Source organism: Elgaria multicarinata, chromosome 10 (assembly GCF_023053635.1).
Source record: "Elgaria multicarinata webbii isolate HBS135686 ecotype San Diego chromosome 10, rElgMul1.1.pri, whole genome shotgun sequence".
NCBI lineage: Eukaryota > Metazoa > Chordata > Lepidosauria > Squamata > Anguidae > Elgaria > Elgaria multicarinata.
This window is the reverse complement of record NC_086180.1, coordinates 14,212,424-14,236,143: the sequence shown is the minus strand read 5'-3', so window position 1 is coordinate 14,236,143 and position 23,720 is coordinate 14,212,424. Positions and strand designations below refer to the sequence as shown.

Below are 23,720 nucleotides of genomic sequence, written 5' to 3'. Positions count from 1 at the left end.
GACTACAGTATTTCTTCGATTCTAAGACACACTTTTTTCCCATATAAACATCTCTAAAAACGGGGTGCGTCTTAGAATCGCGGGTGTGTTTATTATTTCTTAGAATCAAAGCTTTTTTCTGTTGGTGGTACTGAAATTAGTGAGCGTCCTACAATCGATGGTGTCTTAGAATCGAAAAAATACGGTAGATGGGACTTTAGCCTGATCCAGTATGGCGGCTCTGGAGTTCTTAATGTCTGCTATATGCCCTAAAATAGGGGTGGGAAACTTCCAGGTGTCAGGAGGACACATTGCCCCATGGAACCCACTAGGAATTCTACTCCACTCCTGCTGAAATTACAGCCAAATTTGCTGTGATGGCAGCAATAAAGCAGCAATCTTCAAGTGGGCACACATGCGCACATGCCTACCTTAAAAGTTATAAGCCACAAATATTTTATAGGATGTAAAACCATCCCTTCAAGCATCTCAGCAACTGGACAAAGCGGTAGAAGTGAGCCTAGGTTAGCCTCCCCCAACTTAGTGCTTTCTCCAGATGATTTGAACTACAGCTCACATCATCCCCAGCCAGCATGATGATGGGAGTTGCAGTCCAATGTATCTGGAGGGCACTAGGTTGGGGAATACTAGTCTGGGTTATTACCTGCTGAAGGGCTTAACATTCAGTAACTCCCCTGGCCTCACCAATATTGAATTAAAAAATAAAATAAAAATCAAGATATATTTGCTCGACTGGAATGAACAAAAACAAGCTTTGAACCATTTCAGGTTTGCTTCTGGTGTCAGATTCTTCTTAGTTTAGTACATTTTATTTTATAGCCAAATTAAAATGTGGATTTGATCTCTTGATGTGATGTAGATTTCCCAAAGGAATACCCATAATGCAGAACTTAAAAATTCCATGTCATTTAAATCCTTCCATTTAAACATTTGCTTAGATGACTGTTATTGTTTACATGGATGTGATTATTTTTTAAGATTAAAAGCTTAATCTTTCCACATGAAAGATGTAACACAACATTTATTGTTCAAACACCATTTTTCAAACTGCTTTCAGTACGAGCCGTTCTTTTACCTGCATACGTGGAAATAGCAAGCATGCATTTCTACTTTAATACATTTAAGAAAATGCTAAAATTAGAAGGTGAAACATTTCCTAATTTTAGGCAGATCATTTGTGAAATGTAATTACAAATAAGTTTTTGTCTGAGATCAGTTTTGAACCAGGAACTCATGCAGCATTCTGTAGGTGCTTTCATCTTCCACATACCTGCAATCCATCTTATTTCTTATTTTTGTAAACCACCCAGAGAGTTTTGGCTATGGGGCGGTATATAAATGTAATAAATAAATAAATTCCTTTGAAGTCTTTTGTACGACTTCATAGGCATAACATTGATTCCTCATTTAACTTTATGGTAGCACCACATTCAAATTCTCCCAAACCCATGTCTGAGCCCTTGTAGTTCAGCCCTATTTTAAACAGAATACTATTTTAAAATGAATACACACACACACACGCATATGGCATTAAACCTACTTCTAAACTCAATTCAGCTTCTCGTACTGAATAAATCCATATTTCATTTAACATCGTTACATTTGGTGAATGCCCAAGAGGGGGAAATCTCAAGTTCACTTTTAAATTAATGCCATAATAATGTTGTAATAAGGTGCTTTAACATCAACATGCAGAAAAGATTTGATTGAAGTAATCTCTAAACTGCTGCAACGAACATTTCAAATCTAAATTTATGAAGAGCTGAAGAACTTTATGGTATAACATCTGCTTGCAATGTACTGTGCAGATTACATCACTTCTAATCAGGTTTGCCTCTTGCAGAAGGCTATTGTTCTACCCCCACATCCACTGCAGGTAGAACATCTTTAATCATAAGATCCCAATCTTCAAGGAAAAATTCTGTTCTGATGTTCTTTTTCTAGACATCCGATTATAAGAGGATGAATGGCTTGTAACAACTGGAGTAATTACATGCCTTCTGCTAGTTCATCATTTCAGGGGTTGGGAGAAAGCAGAGGCATAGCCATTTTAAAGCTCCTTCTGAATTGGTAACATACTGCCATCATCATTTCAGAGCAATTTGCCACATGTCAGCTCCAAGGATTGCTGAGACGCATCAACTAAATCTGCACTATTCTTTGGCAACAGCCAGAGTAGCAGATGTCAAACACTGTGATGGATTTAGGGACTGCTTACGGCTCTTATTTTAAGAGACAAACAAAACCTGGAAATTGCATTTGTATATGTTTTTCTTCATCTCATATAAAACTTTAAATGTGTTGTTACGTCAGTATTACAGAAACCTCTTGAATTCTGAGCTCACATTCACTGGTAGTGAAATTATGATCATTAAGTTAGAGTGGCCATATGAAAAGGAGGACAGGGCTCCTGTATCTTTAACGGATGTATAGAAAAAGGGAATTTCAGCAGGTGTCATTTGTATGCATGCAGCACCTGGTGAAATGCTCTCTTCATCACAAGTTAAAGCTGCAGGAGCCCTGCCCTCTTTTGTATCTGGGCACTCTAGTACAGCTCTTGCAGCTTTAACTGTTGTGAGGAAGAGGGAATTCCACCAGGTGCTGCATGGATACATGCATGACACCCGCTGAAATTCCCTTTTCAATACAACTGTTAAAGATACAGGAGCCTTGTCCTCCTTTTCATATGGTCACCCTAATTAAGAGGAACAGTTCAATAAAATTATTACACTTTCAAACAAATGATGAGAAAAGACAAGAGACTAAAGATGGCAAATCTATATACCTGGCTTATATTACCAAGAGCCTTCTCCTTACCTCACACCATCAATCTCAAGATTGCATTTAAATTTTCAGTAATGGAATTATGACAAGAAGAATCCCACAGTTTCAGATGGCTACAGATCTATTTTTAAACAAGGGATAGAGGCTTCCTCCAAACACATGCCTCAATCTTCTTTTAAAAAATAAACAAAACAAGTTTTATGTAAATCAAGTATGGCTGATTGCCCATTAAGAGGTTTTTAGAAGACAAAAATATGTTTGTTTATTTATTCACTTTATTTCCCACCCTTCCTCAGAAAGAGCCCAGGGGAGCAAACAACCGATATAAAACACAGTACATCACAAAAACCACATTAAAATCCTGACTCTAAAATCACAAATATATAATCCATCTACACAATAAATCGAAGACAGATAGAGCACTTGCCTATAATCCCAAAGCCTCCACAAATAAATAGGTCTTTAACAGATGCCTGTTAAAGACCTATTCGGGACAACCGAATCTCTACTGGAAGGGAGCTCCACAGCCAAGATGCCACCACCAAAAAGGCCCAGCCATGTTTGGTAGCTCAATGGGCCACATTCCTCAAGCGCACCACAAGCAAAACTTCCTTGACCAATCTTAAATTCTGGAAAGGTCAGTATTAGGGCAGACAGTCCTTCATGTACATGGGTCCCAAATTGTTTAGAGCTTAGCAGATGAGTACTAATACCTTGAATTGAAGGTATTAGAAGAAGAAGGACCAAGGGGACAGGAGCAGGCAGAAGTAACATCGGGGCCTGCTCCTGCTGGACTCTTCCCCCCCCCCAGGGCAAACTGCCATCTTGGCCCTGTGGGGAAGAAGAAGGACCGAGGGGACAGGAGCAGACAGAAGTAACATCGGGGCCTGCTCCTGCTGGACTCTTCCCCCCCCCCCACAGGGCAAACTGCCATCTTGGCCCTGTGGGGAAGAAGAAGGACCGAGGGGACAGGAGCAGGCAGAAATAACATCGGGGCCTGCTCCTGATGGACTCTTCCCCCCCCCCCACAGGGCAAGCTGCCATCTTGGCCCTGTGGGGAAGAAGAAGGACCGAGGGGACAGGAGCAGGCAGAAGTGACATCGGGGCCTGCTCCTGCTGGACTCTTCCCCCCCCCCCACAGGGCAAGCTGCCATCTTGGCCCTGTGGGGAAGAAGAAGGACCGAGGGGACAGGAGCAGGCAGAAATAACATCGGGGCCTGCTCCTGATGGACTCTTCCCCCCCCCTTACAGGGCAAACTGCCATCTTGGCCCTGTGGGGAAGAAGGACCGAGGGGACAGGAGCAGGCAGAAGTAACATCGGGGCCTGCTCCTGCTGGACTCTCTCTCTCTCTCTCTCTCTCTCTCTCCTCCCTCCCTCCCTCCTTGACTCCTTTTCCTTTTGTGTCATGTCTTTATTAGATTGTAAGCCTGAGGGCAGGGACTGTCTTTTTTGCTAAGTGTAAGCTGCTCCGAGAGTCTTTTTTGGCTGAGGAGCAGGGTATAAGTATGATAAATAAATAAATAAATAAATAAATAAATAAATAAATAAATAAAAATTGAGCCTGGTGGCTCACTGGCAGATTCCAAAACTGGTGTGATATGCTCACATCTCACTGCCCCTGTCAACACATGGGCAGCAACATTTGGACCAGCTGCAGCTTCCAGACAGTCTACAAGGTAAGCCTCACATAAAGAGCATTGCAAAAGTCCAATGAAGAAATTATCAGACCATGGACAACTGTTGCCAGGTTATCCCAGTCCAGGAAGGGCTGTAGCTGGCTCAAAGTCCTCCACTTTGTTTTGGCATTGTTAAACTGATCTCTCTCCTCTACTCCCCTTCTCCTGTGTGTCTTGTCTTGCCTTAGGGTAGGGCCTCTCTCTCCTCTCTCGCGCTCTCTCTCTCTCTCTCTCACACACACACACTGATGTGAGCTGCTTTTGGGGCCAATATTTTGTCTGAAAAATAGGATAGAAATATAGTAAATAGTAATGCCTATTGGATATCTTCCCCTACACACGTCCATCATTCCACTCCCATAAGATTGCATTTGAATAAAAAAGCTTTAATACCATTTTCCCAGAGCTAAATTTGGACTTCTATAGATCAGCAGCAAAGGTGTACAAGAGATTAAGTATTGCAATCAAAACAATCAAAACTGCTCAATGGTCAAGACTAGCGGCCTGTATTATTGGGTTCACAGTTTATCACTACTGCTGACTTGAGATCAAGTATACCTGCTTTGAAAATAAGGCTAAATTATATTGCAGGCATAAAAGTCTGGCAAAGGCAACATTCACAGCTGAAAACACATAATTTAAGGCTTAGTTACTTTAGTATAATCAGGATGACATGGTAGCCTTAGTCCTGCCTCAGTTTATAAGAGAATATGGATGAAAGCTGGAAGTAGCAATACAGTAGGCAGCCTAGGAATCCAGCAAGAGTCAGTACCAAAAAAAAAAGGACTCTAGAGGACAAAATAGCATGGGAAATAATGAGGCTCAACCAGTTACTAGATAGGACAACCTAATACACTGTTACATCCTAGCAAAGCACAGTGAAAGGAAAGGTTTGTGCTAAACAGAAAAATGGGCATAGCTGAAGATGTCTGTCAAAAACTGAACAACTTAGCAAAAATTGCATTGGATATATAAAATCATTTCAAATAACTGAGCCTTTGTTCAGCAAACATTGGCAGGAACTACTACATCTAGAGTCCAATCAAGTATGGAAATACGGTCAAGATTCTATCAAGTTCAAATTGTGAAACCTGTATGTAGCAACTTGTAGGATCTTTCCAATCTCCTCTGAGATGCATCAATCACATGTTATAAGACATGTGATAAACACTATTCCCAGAACTTGTATAAGTATAAGCTGTTGAGTAGTGACTGTAGTAGAAAGATGGAAACATACAAACATACTTTAAGGACTAACACAATACAATAGCTGACCAGAGAAAGAAAGCCGTTTAAATTCAGTATTAGATACTAAATGTTAGTTATCGGGCATGAAAGCATCTTGATTTAAACTGGGTTAGATATGCACTGGGAATAATCAAGATATTGAAGAAATAAGTTAATTTGGGTCTCTGGAATGTTTGACTTCAGGAAAGAAGCTGTGCCATCTAACCAGACCCATTTCTTTTCTATCAAGATATATTTACATGAAAAAAGTGATGTTACATTATGTAACTTGCCTGGGTGAGAAATGAAAGGTACAGAACCAAAGGGATCTTCTGGAGGATGGTTCTGTGGAGCAGAATGTAGCTCCACATTCTTATCTGAGGATGTTCTCCTCTCCACGAGCTTGTCTGCAAAAATAAAAATGAAACAAAACAAAAAAAGTAAAATAAAAATGGCAGCTTTTTATGCCAGTTAAAGATATAATTAGAAGTCTCTTTTAATACCAGCTCTTACAGGAGCTCATGGGTACAATATCCCAGAACTCATCTTGGAAGCCCAAACGAAATAAAAGAGTTGCAGAAGCGTACAGATAAACACAGCAAACACAAAACCTCAATGTCACCTTGCCATAATCCAGTATTTCAGTCAAGCCAGATAACAAGGTTCAATATATCCAGAAATTGCCCAGGTTTCTGCAAGTGTCCAAGGGAAAGGGATCACACAAATACAGAGCAGCCACAGAGAACTTGCCTTCACAATGAGGGTGCAAAAATCAAGAAAAACCAAATGATCATAGTTTGGTCATCACCGAGCACAAATAAGACTGGATCAGTTAGAACTGACAAAGACTATTTAGTTCCCTGAGGAATTTTATTTGGCAGTCATTCAGAACTTGTTTGGAGTTCTATGAGGTATTAAAACTAATTGAAGAAATTATTTCCTTGAATCAACTGGCTCTGTCCTTTTGCCGCAGCTCCTCTTCTAGTACAGCACGAGAGACTGTTGTTCAAAGTCAAACACACAATGCACATGCAAGTATTTCGGCATGCCTACTGCATCCCAGCCCATGTGCTTCACAAATATTCCTAATAATTACGTATTCAGTTCTAACGATATGGCTGCTCACACAATGGGAACTTACCACCCCCTCCTCAGTACTGCAGTCCCTGGTATCCCCCCCCCCAAAAGCCACTCCTGAATCTATATGGCAAGATGCCTCTGCCTAACTTTTTATTTAAAATCTTTCTCCTGCTACAGCCCTCCCTGGTCCCATCCAATGTGGTTCCCAAGGATCCCCCAACCCACAGGAGTAACTTTATGGAGGACACTGAATGGAAAAGCTGCCTTCCAATTGAGCAAGCTTGGACTCAGGCCACAGCTAGACCTAAGGTTTATCATGGGATCATCCAGGGTTCACCCCGCCTGAGCACTGGATCCCCTGTGTGTCACCTAGATGAACAGGTTTGACCCCTGGACGATCCAGGGATAAACCTTAGGTCTAGCTATGGCCTCAGTGTCCCTTCCACAAACCAAAAAGCTCCTTCTGCTCACAAATGGAATTCATCAGATTCCCCCAACCCTCTGCAATCCCTTGTGCCACTTTTATCCACTGGTCCAGAGGGCCACCAAGTCTGGGGCAGTGTTCCAAGGGGCACAAGGGAAAGAGGAACCCACAAAAATTGCCTTCTCACCCCTTCATTTAAAAGGAGTATTCTGTGAGTGGAATTTCACTCATGGGAACTCTGAATTCAGCACATTTCCTTTAAAGTCAAATTTCAACCTCTCACATGAAAACAATTTAAGAAGCAACTTTAGAAGTGCAGTCTTCCTTTTTGTACATGACCTGATTGCTCAGAGCCAATTAGTTTGCATATGAATTTGTACAATCTATTTGCCACTTGAAATAAAAAATGTTGAATATTCATAGAATCAACAGCATGTAGTGATAAATGAAGACAGAAAAATGTAAATACTTTAATTGGCATATACATTAAAAGGGACAATACAAGTTCAGTTGTAAGTTCCAACCCTTTTCTAGACACAGCAAATTAAAAAAATGTTTTTATGCAAGTCTTTACGTAAGTTGACAGCTGCCATGTTTTGGAAAAGCAAAACAGTGCTTAAGTCTCCCTAGTTTAATTTTCCCTCTTCTACAAGAAAAGAAAGAGAGAAAAAACTTAACATATTCAATAAACAGGTTTCAATACAGGAAAGTTACTCTTGTACATACAAATTAAAATGTTTTTTGAAGGGTATAATAGCAATAGTTATTCACAGTGCAACATACAAACAGTGATGATCAAAACATTCAGATTATTTATTATGCTGCATTACTTTAATACACAGCTAATTATACAAAAGTAATTTTGCCTTTGTAAATAATCAAGGCTTTTATAAAGGTTCCTGTTTTATAGATCCAAACACTACCAAAGCCGTAGGAGAAAAAACTTATGTTTTATCTTAATATTTCTGTTTGAAGTTTGATTGCCAAAAAGTGATAGGGACAACAAAGATTAAATGCAGAAAATTCTCATGAGTAATGAAGGTGTGGTGGTTGTTTTTAGTAGTATACATTTTGAGGCTAGAATTATGGATGACTTCTTCAGGCTTAATCCTCAATCCACGATGTAAGAAAGTGTATCTCTTCTAGTAGTAATTCAGTCAATGCAATTATTAAACAGCAATAAAGTATGCACACATTTTTATTCCACCTCTAGGACAATTATACCTAAGGGACAAGACAGAAATAGGCAAGAATGGAGATTTCCCCAGGTTACTGACATGGATCTCTATTATCAAAACTAGCCCCACTTCTATAGGTTTCTTAGGCCTTAGCTAGACCTAAGGTTTATCCCGGGATTGTCCCGGGGTCATACTTGTTCATGTAAATGACACACAGGATATCCCGGGAGCAGGCAGGGACGATCCCGGGATAAACTTTAGGTCTAGCTAAGGCCATAGTTTATTTTGGGTGTGTTAACTAATATGTACTGCAACAAGAATGCTGCAGTTCTACTAGATCCATTTTAAATACCATTCCATTTATAGAACCAGAACCTAACACAATTACTAGCAGTGCAAAATGCACAAGTTATATGTTGGCCGAAATACGCATCTGTTAGAGATAGCCAGGACTCATACCATAATTCCAGATGTAACAGTAGTTCTACAGAAGCAAAACATTTCTGAATTCCTATCTAGTACACACACACACACACACTCTATTCCCTGCTATACTTTTGCTGCACGATTTTCCCAGAGTAAGTAGAAGTTTTATCACTAATATTGGATTTTCCGGCATGCTGTTCATCTAGCAGCGCAAAGGAACATACAAAGATACAGAGGCTTCTCATTCTAAAGAGAAGTACATTCTCAGCATGCAATGGAAAATACTTGGGGACATCTAAAGCATTTCCTCACAAAAGAGGGGAAGTAAACTCTGGATCAGTGTCACTGTGCACCAAGAACATAAAGCCTGAAGTAACTTCATTAGAAAGCATTAAAATTACATAATAAATACAATACATTCAAAAGAAGCTGTAAAACCAATCCAAAAATTATTATCAAATGTAGGAGTCCTCCTGCCTTTCCATGCCACACTTACTCGGGTTTTTAATACCTGACCAAAATATCAGAGACCTTTGCTTTGTTGTTTTACGGAACATTATTCTCCTTTGATCTAATGCAAAGCTATGTAAGCTCCTGATATGATTTTTAAATTAAGCTCCCAATAGCACCAAAGTTATGCTCTGGAACCCTTTTTAAGTCACTCAAGGCATAAACTGCGATTTCTGGAGTTTTAGAATCTAACTTTGTAGAGAGTGACGGCCATTTTACGTGTTCATGTTCAGCTAAATTAACTACATCTGGACATTCTTGTAAGAATGAGGTCTGTCAAACCTCCTGTAATGCTTTCCTCTTCCACATACTTTAATTTAGTTCCATTTGTTAACAAATATACAGCAACACCAGATGTCAAACTTCATTTGGATTCTAAGTACAGTGTGTTTAAATGAGGCAGTTGACAGTAAGAGTGGACAACTCTTCAAAGTCATTTAACATTTAAAGAGCTGTATTCAGCTCATCAGCAGTATTTCAATGCAAATGTGCAAGGTCTCCAGTCATGTTCTTAACATGTCTACCAAAACTAGTAGTTTTAAATTCAGAACTCTAGCTCACAGAATTGTCGTTTTGAGGAATGCATGCTTCATTTTCTTAGAAAAATGTCTTTTTGTGTTTGTTTGTTTGTTTGTTTGTTTGTATGTTATTTGTTTGCACTTTCCTTTATGTGGAAAACATTACATAGCAGGAACACTGGCTAAGTCATTTAGAACCAGTTTTAAATCTCATCCCTTCACATGTGAGGGAGAGAGGGAACATATGACCCCAGGGCTTGTGCTTGTAATAAACCACGGATTGTTCTTATGACTGGAGTCTGAGTCTTTCAAATTAGTGTTACTTTCAAACTAACGTACCAGAAATGCAGCTTTAGTTTTGTCAATTGCAACCGTTATTTACTTGAGATGAGATTTGTTTTTTTGCCAAATCCAGGATCTATATACTGCCATTTGTCTTACCACCTCCAAACTGTTTCTGTGCCCAAACCAGGGTGGGAAGTTATCTGTCCACCAGTAACACCCTGCTCCCATAGCCTACAACAGAGATATAGAGGCTGGAAATAAACTCAGTCTGGCAGCTTGTGGGGAGTGGGGTGCAACCCATTTTGTCCCTAAAATGTTTGGAAGTTGTGAAGACAGGAAATGAACTTGAGTGAGTCTCCTAACTGATGTGGAGGAACATGTCCGTATGGGTGCACTCTAGCTCCTTAGCTTCCTTACAGTCCTCCTGTGCTGGATTTCCCAATTAGGAGGATCAGACTTGCGCATGGGAAATCACCAGATAAACCAAGGTTGATATCATGCATGGAAGTAGGCCACTTGTTCGATGCAAAAGAAATTCTCCTCAGTAATGTGTTTGTTTGGATAGAGATCTCAGGATCTTGTCTAGAAACTTCTGCCTCAGAGCTAGGCAGGAACAAAACTGGAAGTAGGCTGCTCCTCCACTAAGGAGTGCACTAATTTATATATTTCTGCCTATAGGTTGCTCCTCCAGCGAGTGGCAGGAGCAACCCATTCAAAGATATTCTCATCCACTGCAGAAAAAAGAGCAAAAGATTTCAAGTAAACACACTGGCTTTTTGACTTGAAGAGAGTTTATTCAACTATTATTGTGTCAGAACAATAAAGCAGCCTTTAACATTAAGCCACTCAAAAGACATTACAAAACATTAACATAATGTACTAGGTCATTTTCCCTCTTTCAGGCATTTTCAAAAGGCATTCCAGACCCACAGAATCTCCTGTTCTGGTGTGCAAGGGAACAAAACTGCAAAGTGAAGCAATGCAAGCAGCTGACTGGTGTTCTGCATTGTTAGACATTCTGTTATTTTTCTTCTTTTTGCATTTGACACTCAAGAAAAATAAGTACTCAAGAGATGACCTTGACATTTTTGTGGTATTACAAATGCTAAACAATTAGTTTCTATTGTACGCATTTTTATAACAGAAGGACAAGACACACAGCGGGCCTAGATCTGCCCTCAAATGCTCAGAAAGAGTTCTCTCTACAACAGACTGTGTGGCCCTTGAACAGAACAGTCTTTGGCACTGCCGGTTGTACCTAAAGAGCTCTTATTTATTGTGAAGTGAAATAAGCCTTCAAGCGTCCCTTACTTGATCTCAGAAGGTCAAACTCCCTGTCCAACAGCTCCTCCTCTGTTAGCTTGGAGAAATTGTCTTCTCCAAATGGGTTCCAACCAGACATATCAGGAGGGTTACTGATGTTCTGTTTTGGATAGCTGGGAACAGACTCTGCGTCCGAGGAAGATGACCTATAGAAGTTGATTGTGAAAATGAGTTACGGTGTTATTAACAGAATTTGAAATACATTACATGATACAGAACATACTCATGATGCGATTAATGTAATTATTTTTGCAACTGAGAGAAAAAATAGGGCACTGTGTTTTAGTCTAAAATGATTAAGCAGAATGTCTGACAAAAACCAGAGTGACAGTCTAAGAATCAAATTGGGGAAGAACAATCATAAACCACGTCTGTGCAGTTATTACTAACATCAACTGAAGATGCTTGCCTATTTGTAGTATAAGAGGTGTCCAGAGCTGCACCAACATGAGATGGAAAGGATTTAGAATGAGAGATTAAGGCTGGTGAGAACTCCTGAGGAGAGGAAGGGAATTCAGGAGAATGTTTCGGTGGGGGCATCTGCTTTGCAAGGGCCTGTTGCTGTAGAAGAGCTTGTTGGTACTGCTGCATCTCGAAGAAAAAGGGAGGAGAAAGTCAACATTGCAAGATTATACATCATATAGCCCTTCAATTATCCATTCAATTTCACCTTGTAGTGAACTGCTTAACTACCATATCAGAATTCAGCCAAAGCAGCAACACAAAAGTTTGCATACCCTAGTGATACTAAGCAATAATATAAATAAGTCACTTGTTAAAATAAGTTCAGCCAATTAAATGTGGCATAGCTAAGTAATGCAGTGGTCATCCATTTAGTTACATATTATGCTAAACATGAAATGGCATTAAAGTAATTTTATACTTGTTTTCGCTAAGTGGAAAAGCTATACAAGGGAAATAATTCAATCAGTTCAACATGAATCACTGGGGCTGATCAGGTGTAATGTGGCTTTTGGCAACAATTTTTGGGAGGTTGGCCACGCACCTTAGCTTGTATCCCTTTCGGCAGCAGATGAAGACTTTTTTTTATTTTTCCTGGTTTTTTAGCATTTTAGCATACAGCTTTCAGCTCTGCTATTTTAAATCTTTATTTTGAATTTCTATATTATTGCTAGATTTTATTCTGGTTGTACTTTTATATTCTGGTTTTACGCTTCTATACTTTAGGCTATTTTAATTCTTAGTTTTACCCTACCCAGTGCCTGTTTACCCTACCCTGTGCCTGTTTGCATTCTCTTCCCCTCCTTATTGTTTTATTATGATTTCATTAGAATGTAAGCCTATGCGGCAGGGTCTTGCTATGTACTGTTTTACTCTGTACAGCACCATGTACATTGATGGTGCTATATAAATAAATAATAATAATAATTGTGAACTGTCCAGAGAGCTTTGGCTATTGGGCGGTATAGAAATGAAATAAATAAATAAATAAATCAAGCAGATTTAGGCAGATAATTTTGTATCCAAAGGTAACTTACCATGGCAGGATAAGGAGATGGGGGAGGTAGCTGCTGGTACACCGAACGCATCAAAAGCTGCTGCTGAATCATGTGCTGCTGCACTGCTTGTTGATACTACAATTTAAAAAGGGACAGATTCTTATCTATATAAGAATACAACAGTGTAATGGCTGTAACTAGAGATCTACCAAATTGATTTTGCTAATTTTTTTTTAAAAAAATGAAGTTTGAGCGGTGTAAACATGCAGAAAACATCTGAAGTTTCAAGAAAGCTCAAACCTGGAACTTAAATAGCAAAACAGTATGTTTATTTGCTCCGCTAAGAGCAGAGACACCACACTGACAACAAAGGTCCGCATAGTTAAAGCAATGGTATTCCCCGTAGTAACCTATGGCTGCGAGAGCTGGACCATAAGGAAGGCTGAGCGAAGGAAGATAGATGCTTTTGAACTGTGGTGTTGGAGGAAAATTCTGAGAGTGCCTTGGACTGCAAGAAGATCAAACCAGTCCATACTCCAGGAAATAAAGCCAGACTGCTCACTTGAGGGAATGATACAAAGGCAAAACTGAAGTACTTTGGCCACATAATGAGAAGACAGGACACCCTGGAGAAGAGGCTGATGCTACCGAAAGTGGAAGGCAAAAGGAAGAGGGGCCGACCAAGGGCAAGATGGATGGATGGATGATATTCTGGAGGTGACAGACTTGACCTTGGGGGAGCTAGAGGTGGCGACAGCCGACAGAAAGCTCTGGCGTGGGCTGGTCCATGAAGTCACGAAGAGTCGGAAGCGACTGAACGAATAAAAAACAAAAGTCTGCTATTGCACGACAGTTCAGCACCAGTTTATTTCCTCTGCGCCAAACAGCACCTCATCTGCAATCACATATTTTTGACCTCCATTACCTGCATTGTCCTGCTTTCCTTTTTTTAAAAATTCATTTTGCTTCACAGGCAGGGTTCACAGGCTGCTGCTAGGCCTTGGGGAGGTTGCTGGGTGCAAAAGCCCCGCTCTCCCCCTCGGACTGCACGGTTTCAAGTGGGACAAATCAGAGGGGCTGGGTCTCCCATGATGCCCTGTGCACAGGTGGAGTTTGTGTATTTGCGTGTGAGAGAGGTGGGCAGTGGGGGGGGGGTGGAACACCAGCTGCATAATGGATGGCTCTGGCTCAGGGCAGGTGAGAGAAAAGAGACATTTTTTCTTCTCTTCCACCACCCCCCTTTATGTTTTTCAGGCCCAGGTGAAGGTGGGCACAGGGCTTTTCAAGCGGGGGCTTGGAATTCCCCCTTTTCCTGCAAAAGAGGAGGCGTGGGTCTGTCTATGCTTTATGTAATGGGAGACGGTTCTTATTGGAAGGAAAGAGGCTAATTGTGTGGATGAATGAGAGGGAAGAGGGTGGGTTGGAAAACTCCACTTGCTATGACAGTGGAGGGGAAGAGGTCATATTATTGGGGTGCTCAATGGAAGGGAAGCTGGTATGGGACATAACTGGAAAGTTGAATGAAGATGGAAGGGAAGAAGGAAATGCTCCCTGAAAGTTGTTCCTGCCACAAGGGAAACGGCCAAACGTATTTTCATCGAATCATCCTCAGACTACTACCGTCCTTGGCAACGGGCTTTACACTAGTAAAACAAGAATACCACCTAATCAAGTAAAATCATGCACATTAAAAACTGTCCTCGCAATATGAGTAGCACTTTAACGCGTAACCACACTTAAGAATACTTTAAGGCTGATGCCTCCAACACAGCGCCCACAGGTGCAAAGACACCATTGGGAATTTCCAACTGCACCTGCAAAGCTTCCCACTCCCTGCCCCCTTCAAAAATGTATTTTTAATTGAAAAAATTTAAAGACATTGGAGCGCTATGTTGTCCCTTCCTGGCCCTGAACCTGCTGCTGATCAGCTGTTCAGCAGGCAGGTAGAGAAGGAAAGAGTTACTTCCTGGCCCTGCCCAATCTGCCTCTGCCCATGCAGACCTTTCCTCTTTATCTTGCTATTTCTCTCCCTTCCCTCTGTCCCTAGCCTTCTTCTTTGTCTCCCTCCCCACTTCTTAGCACCTAGCCTTGTTCTTTTTCTCCCTCTCACCCCTTTATCTGACTGCTTCTCCCCACTCCCAGTCACTTGCCTTGCCCTCTCCCCTCTACCTCACTATTCCCCCCTCATAGCCTCTAACCTTAGTTCTCTCCCTCACCCTTTACTTCACTGTTTCTCTCCCCGTGCAACTCCGAGCCTAGAGCCTTGTTTTTTCTCCCCCTAACCATTTTACCTCACTATTTAACTCCCCTTTCACCCTCAATTGTTTTTTTTCATCTCCCTCCCAGCCTCTTCTTTCATTTTTCAACACCTACTCACACACACAGCACCTCTCCCAGGTAGGGGCATGGATATCAGAAAAGGAGGCAGGAGTGGTAGATAGGGAACAGAGTAGCTGAGCCTGGGGCCAAAATAGGGAAATCTCTGGAATAGTTTCCTTTGGAATTGGAGGAGGGGAGGGCATTTGTCTTTCATTTAGAGCTGGGGAAAGGTTGTGCGTGGATAGGATGAGAGCCCAATCCTATGTAGACCTACTCAGAACTCAGTCCCAAGGAGTTCTATTTCAGTATGCAATCTTAGGACAGAAGGATGGGATTGGTGTGGGCAGGAATGGTGGTGCCCACAGCAGTTTCTCAAATTCCCAAATATGCCCATGGGCTCAAGAAGGTCAGAGACCCCTATTCTAATGCAATCATTTAATCTTAAGTAAGAGGAGACGGCAACCCAATTGTTTTCCAAAATAATATAACCCAGATAAGCAAGCCACAAGTAGAGAATACATGTACTACAGAAAGGTGCCTGCAAGGTAAATAGCTCCCCAAAACTTAACTTGAGTTAAACTACAAAGGAAGTCAAAAGAAGTCCCAGGCTCTAGTTTCATGTGCTGGAATTCTTCCCAATGGCAGTATGGAAAACCCATCCACTAAGTCTTCGGAGGGAATATTTACAGGCTGATTAGGTAAGAGAAGAGGCACATTTCAAACTGGTTTACACAATAGCCAAAACACCTTGGTACCTGCTGCATGTATGCATCCTGAAGCAATTGTTGCTGCTGATGTTGCTGGTGATGTAATTGCTGCAACTGCTGTAGTCTCCAGTCACCTTGCTGTAGTTGTTGCAGTACTCTATTTTGCTGTGGGGTCTGATTAGTTCCCTGGGACAACACATTATCTTGACTATTTCCAGGCTTTAAGGCTCCTAGAATATTTTCAAAGCACATTATCTGCTTAATGCATTTCTAAAATCCAAACACAAAACTCTTCCTAGTAATTATACCTTTTGTTGACAGGGATTGGACAACATGATCATATTATGCTAGTTCTTCCCATCTGCACTGGCTGCCAGTTCATTTCCACGGCTGATTCAAAGTGCTGGTGTTAACATTCAAAGCCCTAAATGGCTTAGGGCCAGGTTTCCTGAAAGATCATCTCCTCCCATATATACCTGCCTGGACCCTAAGATCATCTTCAGAGGTTCTTCTCCAGGAGCTCCCACCGAAGGAGGTGAGGTGGGTGGCTACTAAGAAGAATGCATTTTCTATTGCAGCACCCTGGCTGTGGAACACTCTTCCCAGAGAGGGTCACCTAGCACCTACATTGTGGTCTTTTCAGCACCAGGTCAAGATTTTGTAAACTGCCCAGAGAGCTTTGGCTATATAGAAATGCAATAAATAAATAAATAAATAAACTTATTTTCCCAGGCATTTTCATCCCTCGGTTTGTTATTTTTAAATAAGTTACTTATTTTAAACCTTCACACGGATGCTATCTTTTATTTTAGCTTTTATTTTTCATTTTGCTTTTATACTATAGTTTTAAATTTTTATATTAGGTTTTATAATTTTTAGATGGTTTTAATTGTTATGAACAATACAGAGAGCTTCAGCTACTAGACAGTATAGAAATTTATTTTATTTATTATTGCATTTATATCCTGCCTTTTTTCCTCCAATGAACCCCAAGGCAGCATACATAATCCTCCTCCTCCTCTTCATTTTATCCTCACAACAACCACCCTGTGAGGTAGGTTGGGCTGAGAGAGTCTGTGACTGGCCCAAAGTCACCCAGTGGGTTTCCATGGCCAAGTGGGGACTAGAACCTGGATCTCCCGACTCCCAATCCAACACTTTAGCCACTATACCACACTGGCTGTAATAAATAAATAAAATTCCTCCATTTTAAGACACATCTAGCAAAGAAATGGAAAATATTTCTCTACAGAACAGTTTGCAAGCTTTTTTCTTCAGTCATGAGACACTCTCTAACTGAAGTTCTGTTTCTTGGGGCAGGGGATAAATCCTAACTATAGATCTGGAGTAAAGCCTCAGGCAGACAAGATGAGGCACCACTGTTCCTGGCATTGTAACTGTTAAAATTTACTATATAATAAGGTTTCTGTAATATTATGCTTCAATTAATACTGGCTATTAAATAATTATTGTAATGAAATTCCATACTGTTCTCACACAGTACAGAAAATCACAAGTATATGCAATTTAACATATTTCCTTAAAAAGTGTGTATCAATCTACGTGTTCATTTTGTGAGTGAACAGGCTGCCTCAAGAAGAAGAAGAAGAAGAAGAAGAAGAAGAAGAAGAAGAAGAAGAAGAAGAAGAAGAAGAAGAAGAAGTAGTCATCACCCGGTTGTATTTTTCCAAGTACTGTGTTTTTGCAACTCTGTGGGGCAACTCATTCTGTGTTGAAACGCAGGCAATGTGGTATAGGAAGAATACGATACAATACCAACATGGCCCATCCACCAGACAGAAAAGGAACAGCAGCAGGAAGCTCGATCCCCACTCCCTGCCAGAAAGAACACTCCGCTCCAGCTGACAGTTGCCTTTGGGCTGCAAAAGTTAGGGGAAAGAACGCCCTGGCCTCATCCATTGGCCTAAAGAACAAGAGCCTCATTCAAGCAAGAACACCAGCAAGGAAAATTCAGACTAGCCCAAAGTGCATTCAAATTCCCACTTACAGCACACCACCTTGCTCTGGCCTTGAAACCTGATCTCCCTCCTCTTCCTCACCCCCCCCCCCCCCCGGCTTACTCCTCTACCCTTCCCTTGTGTGTCTTGTCAGCGCTGGTCGTGGGTGGGTGGGTGTTTTAAAACTGATGCAAGCCGTTTTGGGAGACAATAATTGTCTGAAAAGGAGAGTAGAGATGCAGTAAATAAAAAAATTACTTTATTTCGATTCATGTACACCTACAATTACCAAGGTTTTTACAAGGTGGTGGTATCTAATTTTAAATAAAGTTAATACTTGATTTTCCCCAAGTACTAAAGGAGAGAAGCTTTTTTCAATTTACTCCATTAGTTTGAAAAAATACCTTTTTGCCCACTGTTAAAATCACCAGGGACTGGCACCTTCACTGGTGTCGCTGAGCTCTGGATCGCTAGTACACTAGAACTGGCAGTGCCTGTATTAGCCTTTGGTCTTTGTCGTGGTGCTATTGAGGTTTCTGTTGGTCCAATGGCATCTGTTATTCTAGAAAGAAAGAGATCTGAGACATTTCCATACTTCAAAAAAGGGTAAAGAACAGCCTTTGTTTTTAACCACTCACCTGGGTCTCATAGGTGTCTAAGAACCTTACCAGGTAAGGAAGTTGGCTGCCAGAAGAGGGAATGTGTGCTTGGCCCCTCCTCCTGTAGTCTATCACATTCCTATACCAAGCTCCCTCCTCAACCCCACCCACCAAAGCATCCAAGGTGACTGTTGGCTGAGGCATGAAGTATTTCATCCGTCTATCAGCAGTCCGCTACATTTCCTTACTGAATTCACAGGAGCCAAAGCTCCTTCCTGCTTGTCCAGCTTAGAAATTGAGGTATTTAGCAGTAGAAAGATGAAACAGGGAGGGTTCATTTCTATTCTGCAAAATATTTTTCTCACCACTTTTTTCACACACATAAGACAGACTGGCAAAGGAGGAACATGGTGCTTAATTCCATCCTCCACCAGCCTCCTGTATAATAAAAGGCAGGTGAGTAAACATTTTGCAAGCTAGTAACTTTGAGGCTAGGTTTACAAGTTTAAATTAAGAAGTATATCTTCTAAGAATGTTATTTATAAGTTACACTTTTTATTTCTTCAGAACTTGAATATTCAATTTTATTTCATATATTCTCTCAATACACATAACTACCACAAGAGGGGGCTTAAGCAATATTTTTCCAGAAGCAACAGAATGATTTGACATCTTTAATGTGCCATTCAACACATACTTCTGCATTGAATTTACTGAGTACACAAATGCACACTCATGTAAGAAAATATTGTTATTCACTTTTTCTTAGTTCAGGAGTAAATACTTGATGTATAAAGCTACTGGATTACTCTTTCAAACCTACATCGGGGGGGGCTGGAGGAACCCAACAGTTTCTATTTTGGGTGCATGGACTAATTCTTATGAGAAGTGAGGTTCCATTCTATTTCCATAGATGGGAATCCCTTTACTTGGTTCAGCCATAAAATTTAGCTATTTTGTCCCTGCTTTCCTCTAACTCGAAGCTTTGTCCCTGTTCACCAGTGGTGAGTATAAGTGTTCTCTTTATGTTCATGTTATTCATTTTCCCAGGTTTTTTTCCCCTTAAGGCTATTGATTAAGGGTGCAATCCTATGCGGAGAATCAGCAGCCTCCAAACTCAGAGGCTACATGCCAAGTATCCAATGTAGGGCAAGAGGACAGTGGAGGCAAACTTCCTTCGCACTCCAGCTGCTCTGCTAGACAGACAATTTCGCTCTCTAGCAGTGGTGCCTCAGAGGTGAAGGAAAGGAGGCTGGGGTGGTCACAGTAAAAGGCATGCTGCAGCCACCCTGGTCTCCTCCCTTCCTTGCCCCTGGGAACACCCCCTTTTCCCTGTCTCTGCACTCCGTTTTCCCTAGCGCAGAGAGGTAGCTGGCAGGGTGAACAATCCTATAGTTCCTCCCTGCCCCAAGCAGGAAAGTGAACAACCCTACAGTCCCCACCACCACCAGCCACAAACATTGCCTAGGGGCCATAGGATTGCTCTCTGAGTGGCATTATCAAATCTTTCTCCCTCCTCCTCCTCCTCCCAACCTCTTGGCTTCCTCCTCCCTGCACACACTGACCAGGTTCGCATAATCACTGCAGCCCACCATGGCCTATTTAATGGTGTGTGCCAGCAGCCATTTTGAATGTTCAACCCCCAGCGGCAGGGACTGCTGAAGGAGAAAACAACCTTACAACAGACTATGGATTATTTGAAGATTGTTTGCCCCTCCAACAACCCCTGCCACCGAACCATGGCAATCCCCAACTGGGGGTTGAATATTCAAAATGGCTGATGGCACATGCCAAAATCCACCATGGCCACTCAGGAGTGATGCTGGGGCAGAAAGCGCAAGGTCTTCCTTGGAAACAAGTTTGGCAAATTAAAGGCAGGGAGTAGATACGTTTGTTTTATTTTATATTATGCCAGAACAAGATAAAGAAGTATTCTGTGCCTTATGCTTTCTTCTGTTCCTTTTGCTTTATGTAGTCTTTGGGACTGGACGTCTGGACTACGCCCCAACAATGGGAATATAACAGCAGACATGCTGGATCAGACCAAAGGCGTATCTAGTCCAGCTTTCTCTTCACACAGTAGTCAGCCAGCTGCCAGTGGGAAGCCCACATGTCAATCATGATTCCAATAGCACCTTTCCATTCATGTTCCCCAGCAACTGATACAACGAGGCATTCTGCCTCCAGTACTGCCAGTACTGGAGGTAGCCTTATCTTCCATGAATTTGTCTAATCCCCTTAGCCATCCAAGTTGGTGGCCATCAATACATCTTGTGGTAATCAATTACAGTTTAAGTATGTGATGTGTGAAGTACTTCTTTTTATCTATCTTGAATCTCCCACCATTCACCTTCATCTGATTACCCTAGTTTCTAACATTATGAGAGAGGGATCAACAACATTGGTGTTCACTTCATAGAAAATGTCTGACATGCTTTTGAACTGCATTGCCACACAAAAAAGCTATATAATACATTTTATAATATTAAAATGCAATATTATTATGCAAACCATGTATAATACGTTCCAAGAAAAGATTACACTCACCTAGCTTTTATTTGGCTTTTCTTAGCAGCAGCCTCACTAGCTGTCAATGGTTCAGGAAGAGTTGAAGGGAGAGGAGAATTCTTTGGAAAATAAGTTACTATATGTTAAATAGATTTTGGAAAATAAAATAAGAAACCAATAGTAAAGATCAATCATTCATACACTTACATACATACACACACACTAATAGCAAACTCAATTCTGAGTGCTTGTCCTTCTGCAGCCAAAAGGGCACCATCCATGCATAAGAAGAGATTAGCAGGCTTGGGGGAGCCCCAAGGTTTTCAGAAGTACAAACTTTAGAAAAAGGACCTCAAGCGGAGAACAGGACCTATAACAGCCCAATAAGAAATGAACATGCTCAGTGGCCATGGAATGCTGTCTATTGGAATGGGGAATGAAATTGAGGGCATGGCTGGTTTCCTGAACAGGAGCACTCCACAGGGCAACACTGTTACAGGACACCCTTGTTTTTGTAAATCCTGAATATCTGAGTGACAACGATCGATGTGGGTTTCAGAGTAATCATAGAAATGCAGGTTGCTTACCTGTAACTGTAGTTCTTCGAGTGGTCATCTATGCATTCACACATATGGGCTTTGCGCCTGCGCAGAGACCAGACCGGAACCTTCTATAGCTGAGTGGAACGTTTTTGGCGGGAACCCCTCCCCCACGCTACCGTGCATGTCCATGGGGTTCCCGCCCTTACCTCAGTTTACAGGAGTCCGACATTGTGCCCCCATAAACATGAGTGTAAATAAAATACAAGTACATTCCACATATAACTGTGTCATTTATAAGTCTCACACCACCAAGTGGGGATGGTGGGTGGGTTGTGTGAATGCATAGATGACCACTCGAAGAACTACAGTTACAGGTAAGCAACCTGCATTTCTTCTTCGTGGTCTCTATGCATCACACATATGGGCGAGTAGCAAGCTGACATATATTTGGAGGTGGGTTGGTGCATCATCTGAAGATCTCCGAGAGCACTGTCCTTCAAATGAGCAGTCCTGCCTCGCACGGGTGCCCAAACTGTAGTCCCTAACAAACGTGGATGGAGTGGACCACGTTGCAGCTCTACAGACTTCTGTCAAAGGAACCCCTTTGCCGAAAACCACAGATGTTGTGACGGCTCTGGTAGAATGAGCTGTCACAGGTTTCACCAGTTCTAGTTTAGAGATAGAGTAGACAAGTTCAATTGTCTCTACAATCCAGCGTGACAGACGCCGGTATGAAGCAGGGAGTCCCTTATAAGGCTCCCCATAACAAATAAACAATTGCTTTGTTTTTCTAAAATTCCCTGTCCTAGCCTTGTAAAAGGCAAGAGTTCTCCTTACATCAAGTGTATGTAAAGCAGACTCTACAGGTGATGTAGGATTCGGAAAGAAAGCTGGTAGAGTGATATATTGGGACAGATGAAAAGTTGACACTACCTTAGGCAAGAAGGCAGGGTCTGTGCGTAACACAACCTTATCTTTGTGAAAGATAGTGTAAGGAGCAACTATCTTGAGAGCTCTAAGCTCACTTGCACGTCTAGCAAAAGTGATGGCTACTAAAAAGACAGTATTGAATGTTAGAAGCCTAAGGTCAGATAAGGCCATGGGCTCGAAGGGCTTCTTTGTCAATGCCTGTAACACCACTGATAGGCTCCATGGTGGAACGATACTCTTTACTGTCGGTATCATATTTTTAAGCCCTTTTAAAAATCTCCCCGATGTTGGATGCACAAAAGGTGTAAAACCAATCATGCCTCGATGAAAGACGTAATAGCTGCTAAGTGAACTCTGATGGAAGTGAGTTCGAGTCCCTGCTGATAAAGTGTCAGTAGGTATTTGAGGATTAACGCTAAAGGGCAAGATTCAGGTGCTTGATCGTTTTCCAAGGCAAAAGTTTGAAATCTTTGCCACTTTGCCGCATAAGATTTTCTTGTTGAAGGCTTTAGTGATGCCAAAAATATATGGTCTACAGATAAATCTTTGATACGAGAGGAGGAGTGGATGATATCCTCCATGCCATCATCTTGAGGGTCGACGGGTTTGCGTGTCGAACCCTGCCCTGGTGTCGAGACAACAGTGTCGGTATCGGCGGGAGTCTGATGTAATTCCTGTCCGACAGTCGAAGGGCGTGGAGAACCACGTCTATCGAGGCCACCACGGTGTGATAAGGATGCAGTCCGACCTGTCCGACTGGATTTTGGCCAGCACCTTCGTCAACAGTGGAAACAGAGGAAAGATGTAAAGAAGATTTCCTTTCCAGGTTCTGGTGAAAGCATCTCCTAGCGAGTGCTTTCCTCTTCCTGCTCTGCTGCAGAACCTGGAACAAGCTGCGTTTTCTTCGGTAGCGAAGACATCGACAGCAGGGAGGCTCCAGTACCGAAAGAGAACGTCTCTTACTTCGGTATCGAGCTCCCATTCGTGGTCGACGTGGAAAGACCTGCTGAGGGCGTCCGCGATGATGTTTTCATTGCCCGCTACATGGGTCGCCGTCAGGTGAGTATTTCTCTTTATGCACCAGTTCCAAATCCTGAGTGCCGATCGATTCAGAGGATGAGACCTTGTCCCACCTTGTCTGTTGATGTACGCCACTACTGTGGTGTTGTCTGTTGCGATCAGGACGATTCAGCCCTCGATCAATTGTGAAAAAGTTCTTATTGCATTCTCCACCGCTAGCAGTTCTAGGTGGTAGATATGATGTT

At 41.8% G+C, this 23,720-nt stretch overlaps 1 protein-coding gene across 3 annotated transcripts in view; it reads right to left on the bottom strand.

The window, feature by feature from the left end:
* Positions 1-23,720, bottom strand: part of BMP2K (BMP2 inducible kinase) — a 70,871-nt gene that overhangs the window by 11,977 nt on the left and 35,174 nt on the right. Inside the window, exons 9-15 of one of the 3 annotated variants that reach the window (XM_063135288.1) lie at positions 21,023-21,102; positions 18,281-18,438; positions 15,967-16,148; positions 12,932-13,027; positions 11,842-12,023; positions 11,421-11,578; positions 5,982-6,095 (exon numbers count right to left, since the gene is read on the bottom strand). In XM_063135288.1, coding sequence (XP_062991358.1) covers positions 5,982-6,095; positions 11,421-11,578; positions 11,842-12,023; positions 12,932-13,027; positions 15,967-16,148; positions 18,281-18,438; positions 21,023-21,102 — 970 coding nt within the window. The remainder of the gene's footprint in view (positions 1-5,981; positions 6,096-11,420; positions 11,579-11,841; positions 12,024-12,931; positions 13,028-15,966; positions 16,149-18,280; positions 18,439-21,022; positions 21,103-23,720) is intronic. The other 2 variants (XM_063135289.1, XM_063135290.1) reach the window with 2 other exon arrangements.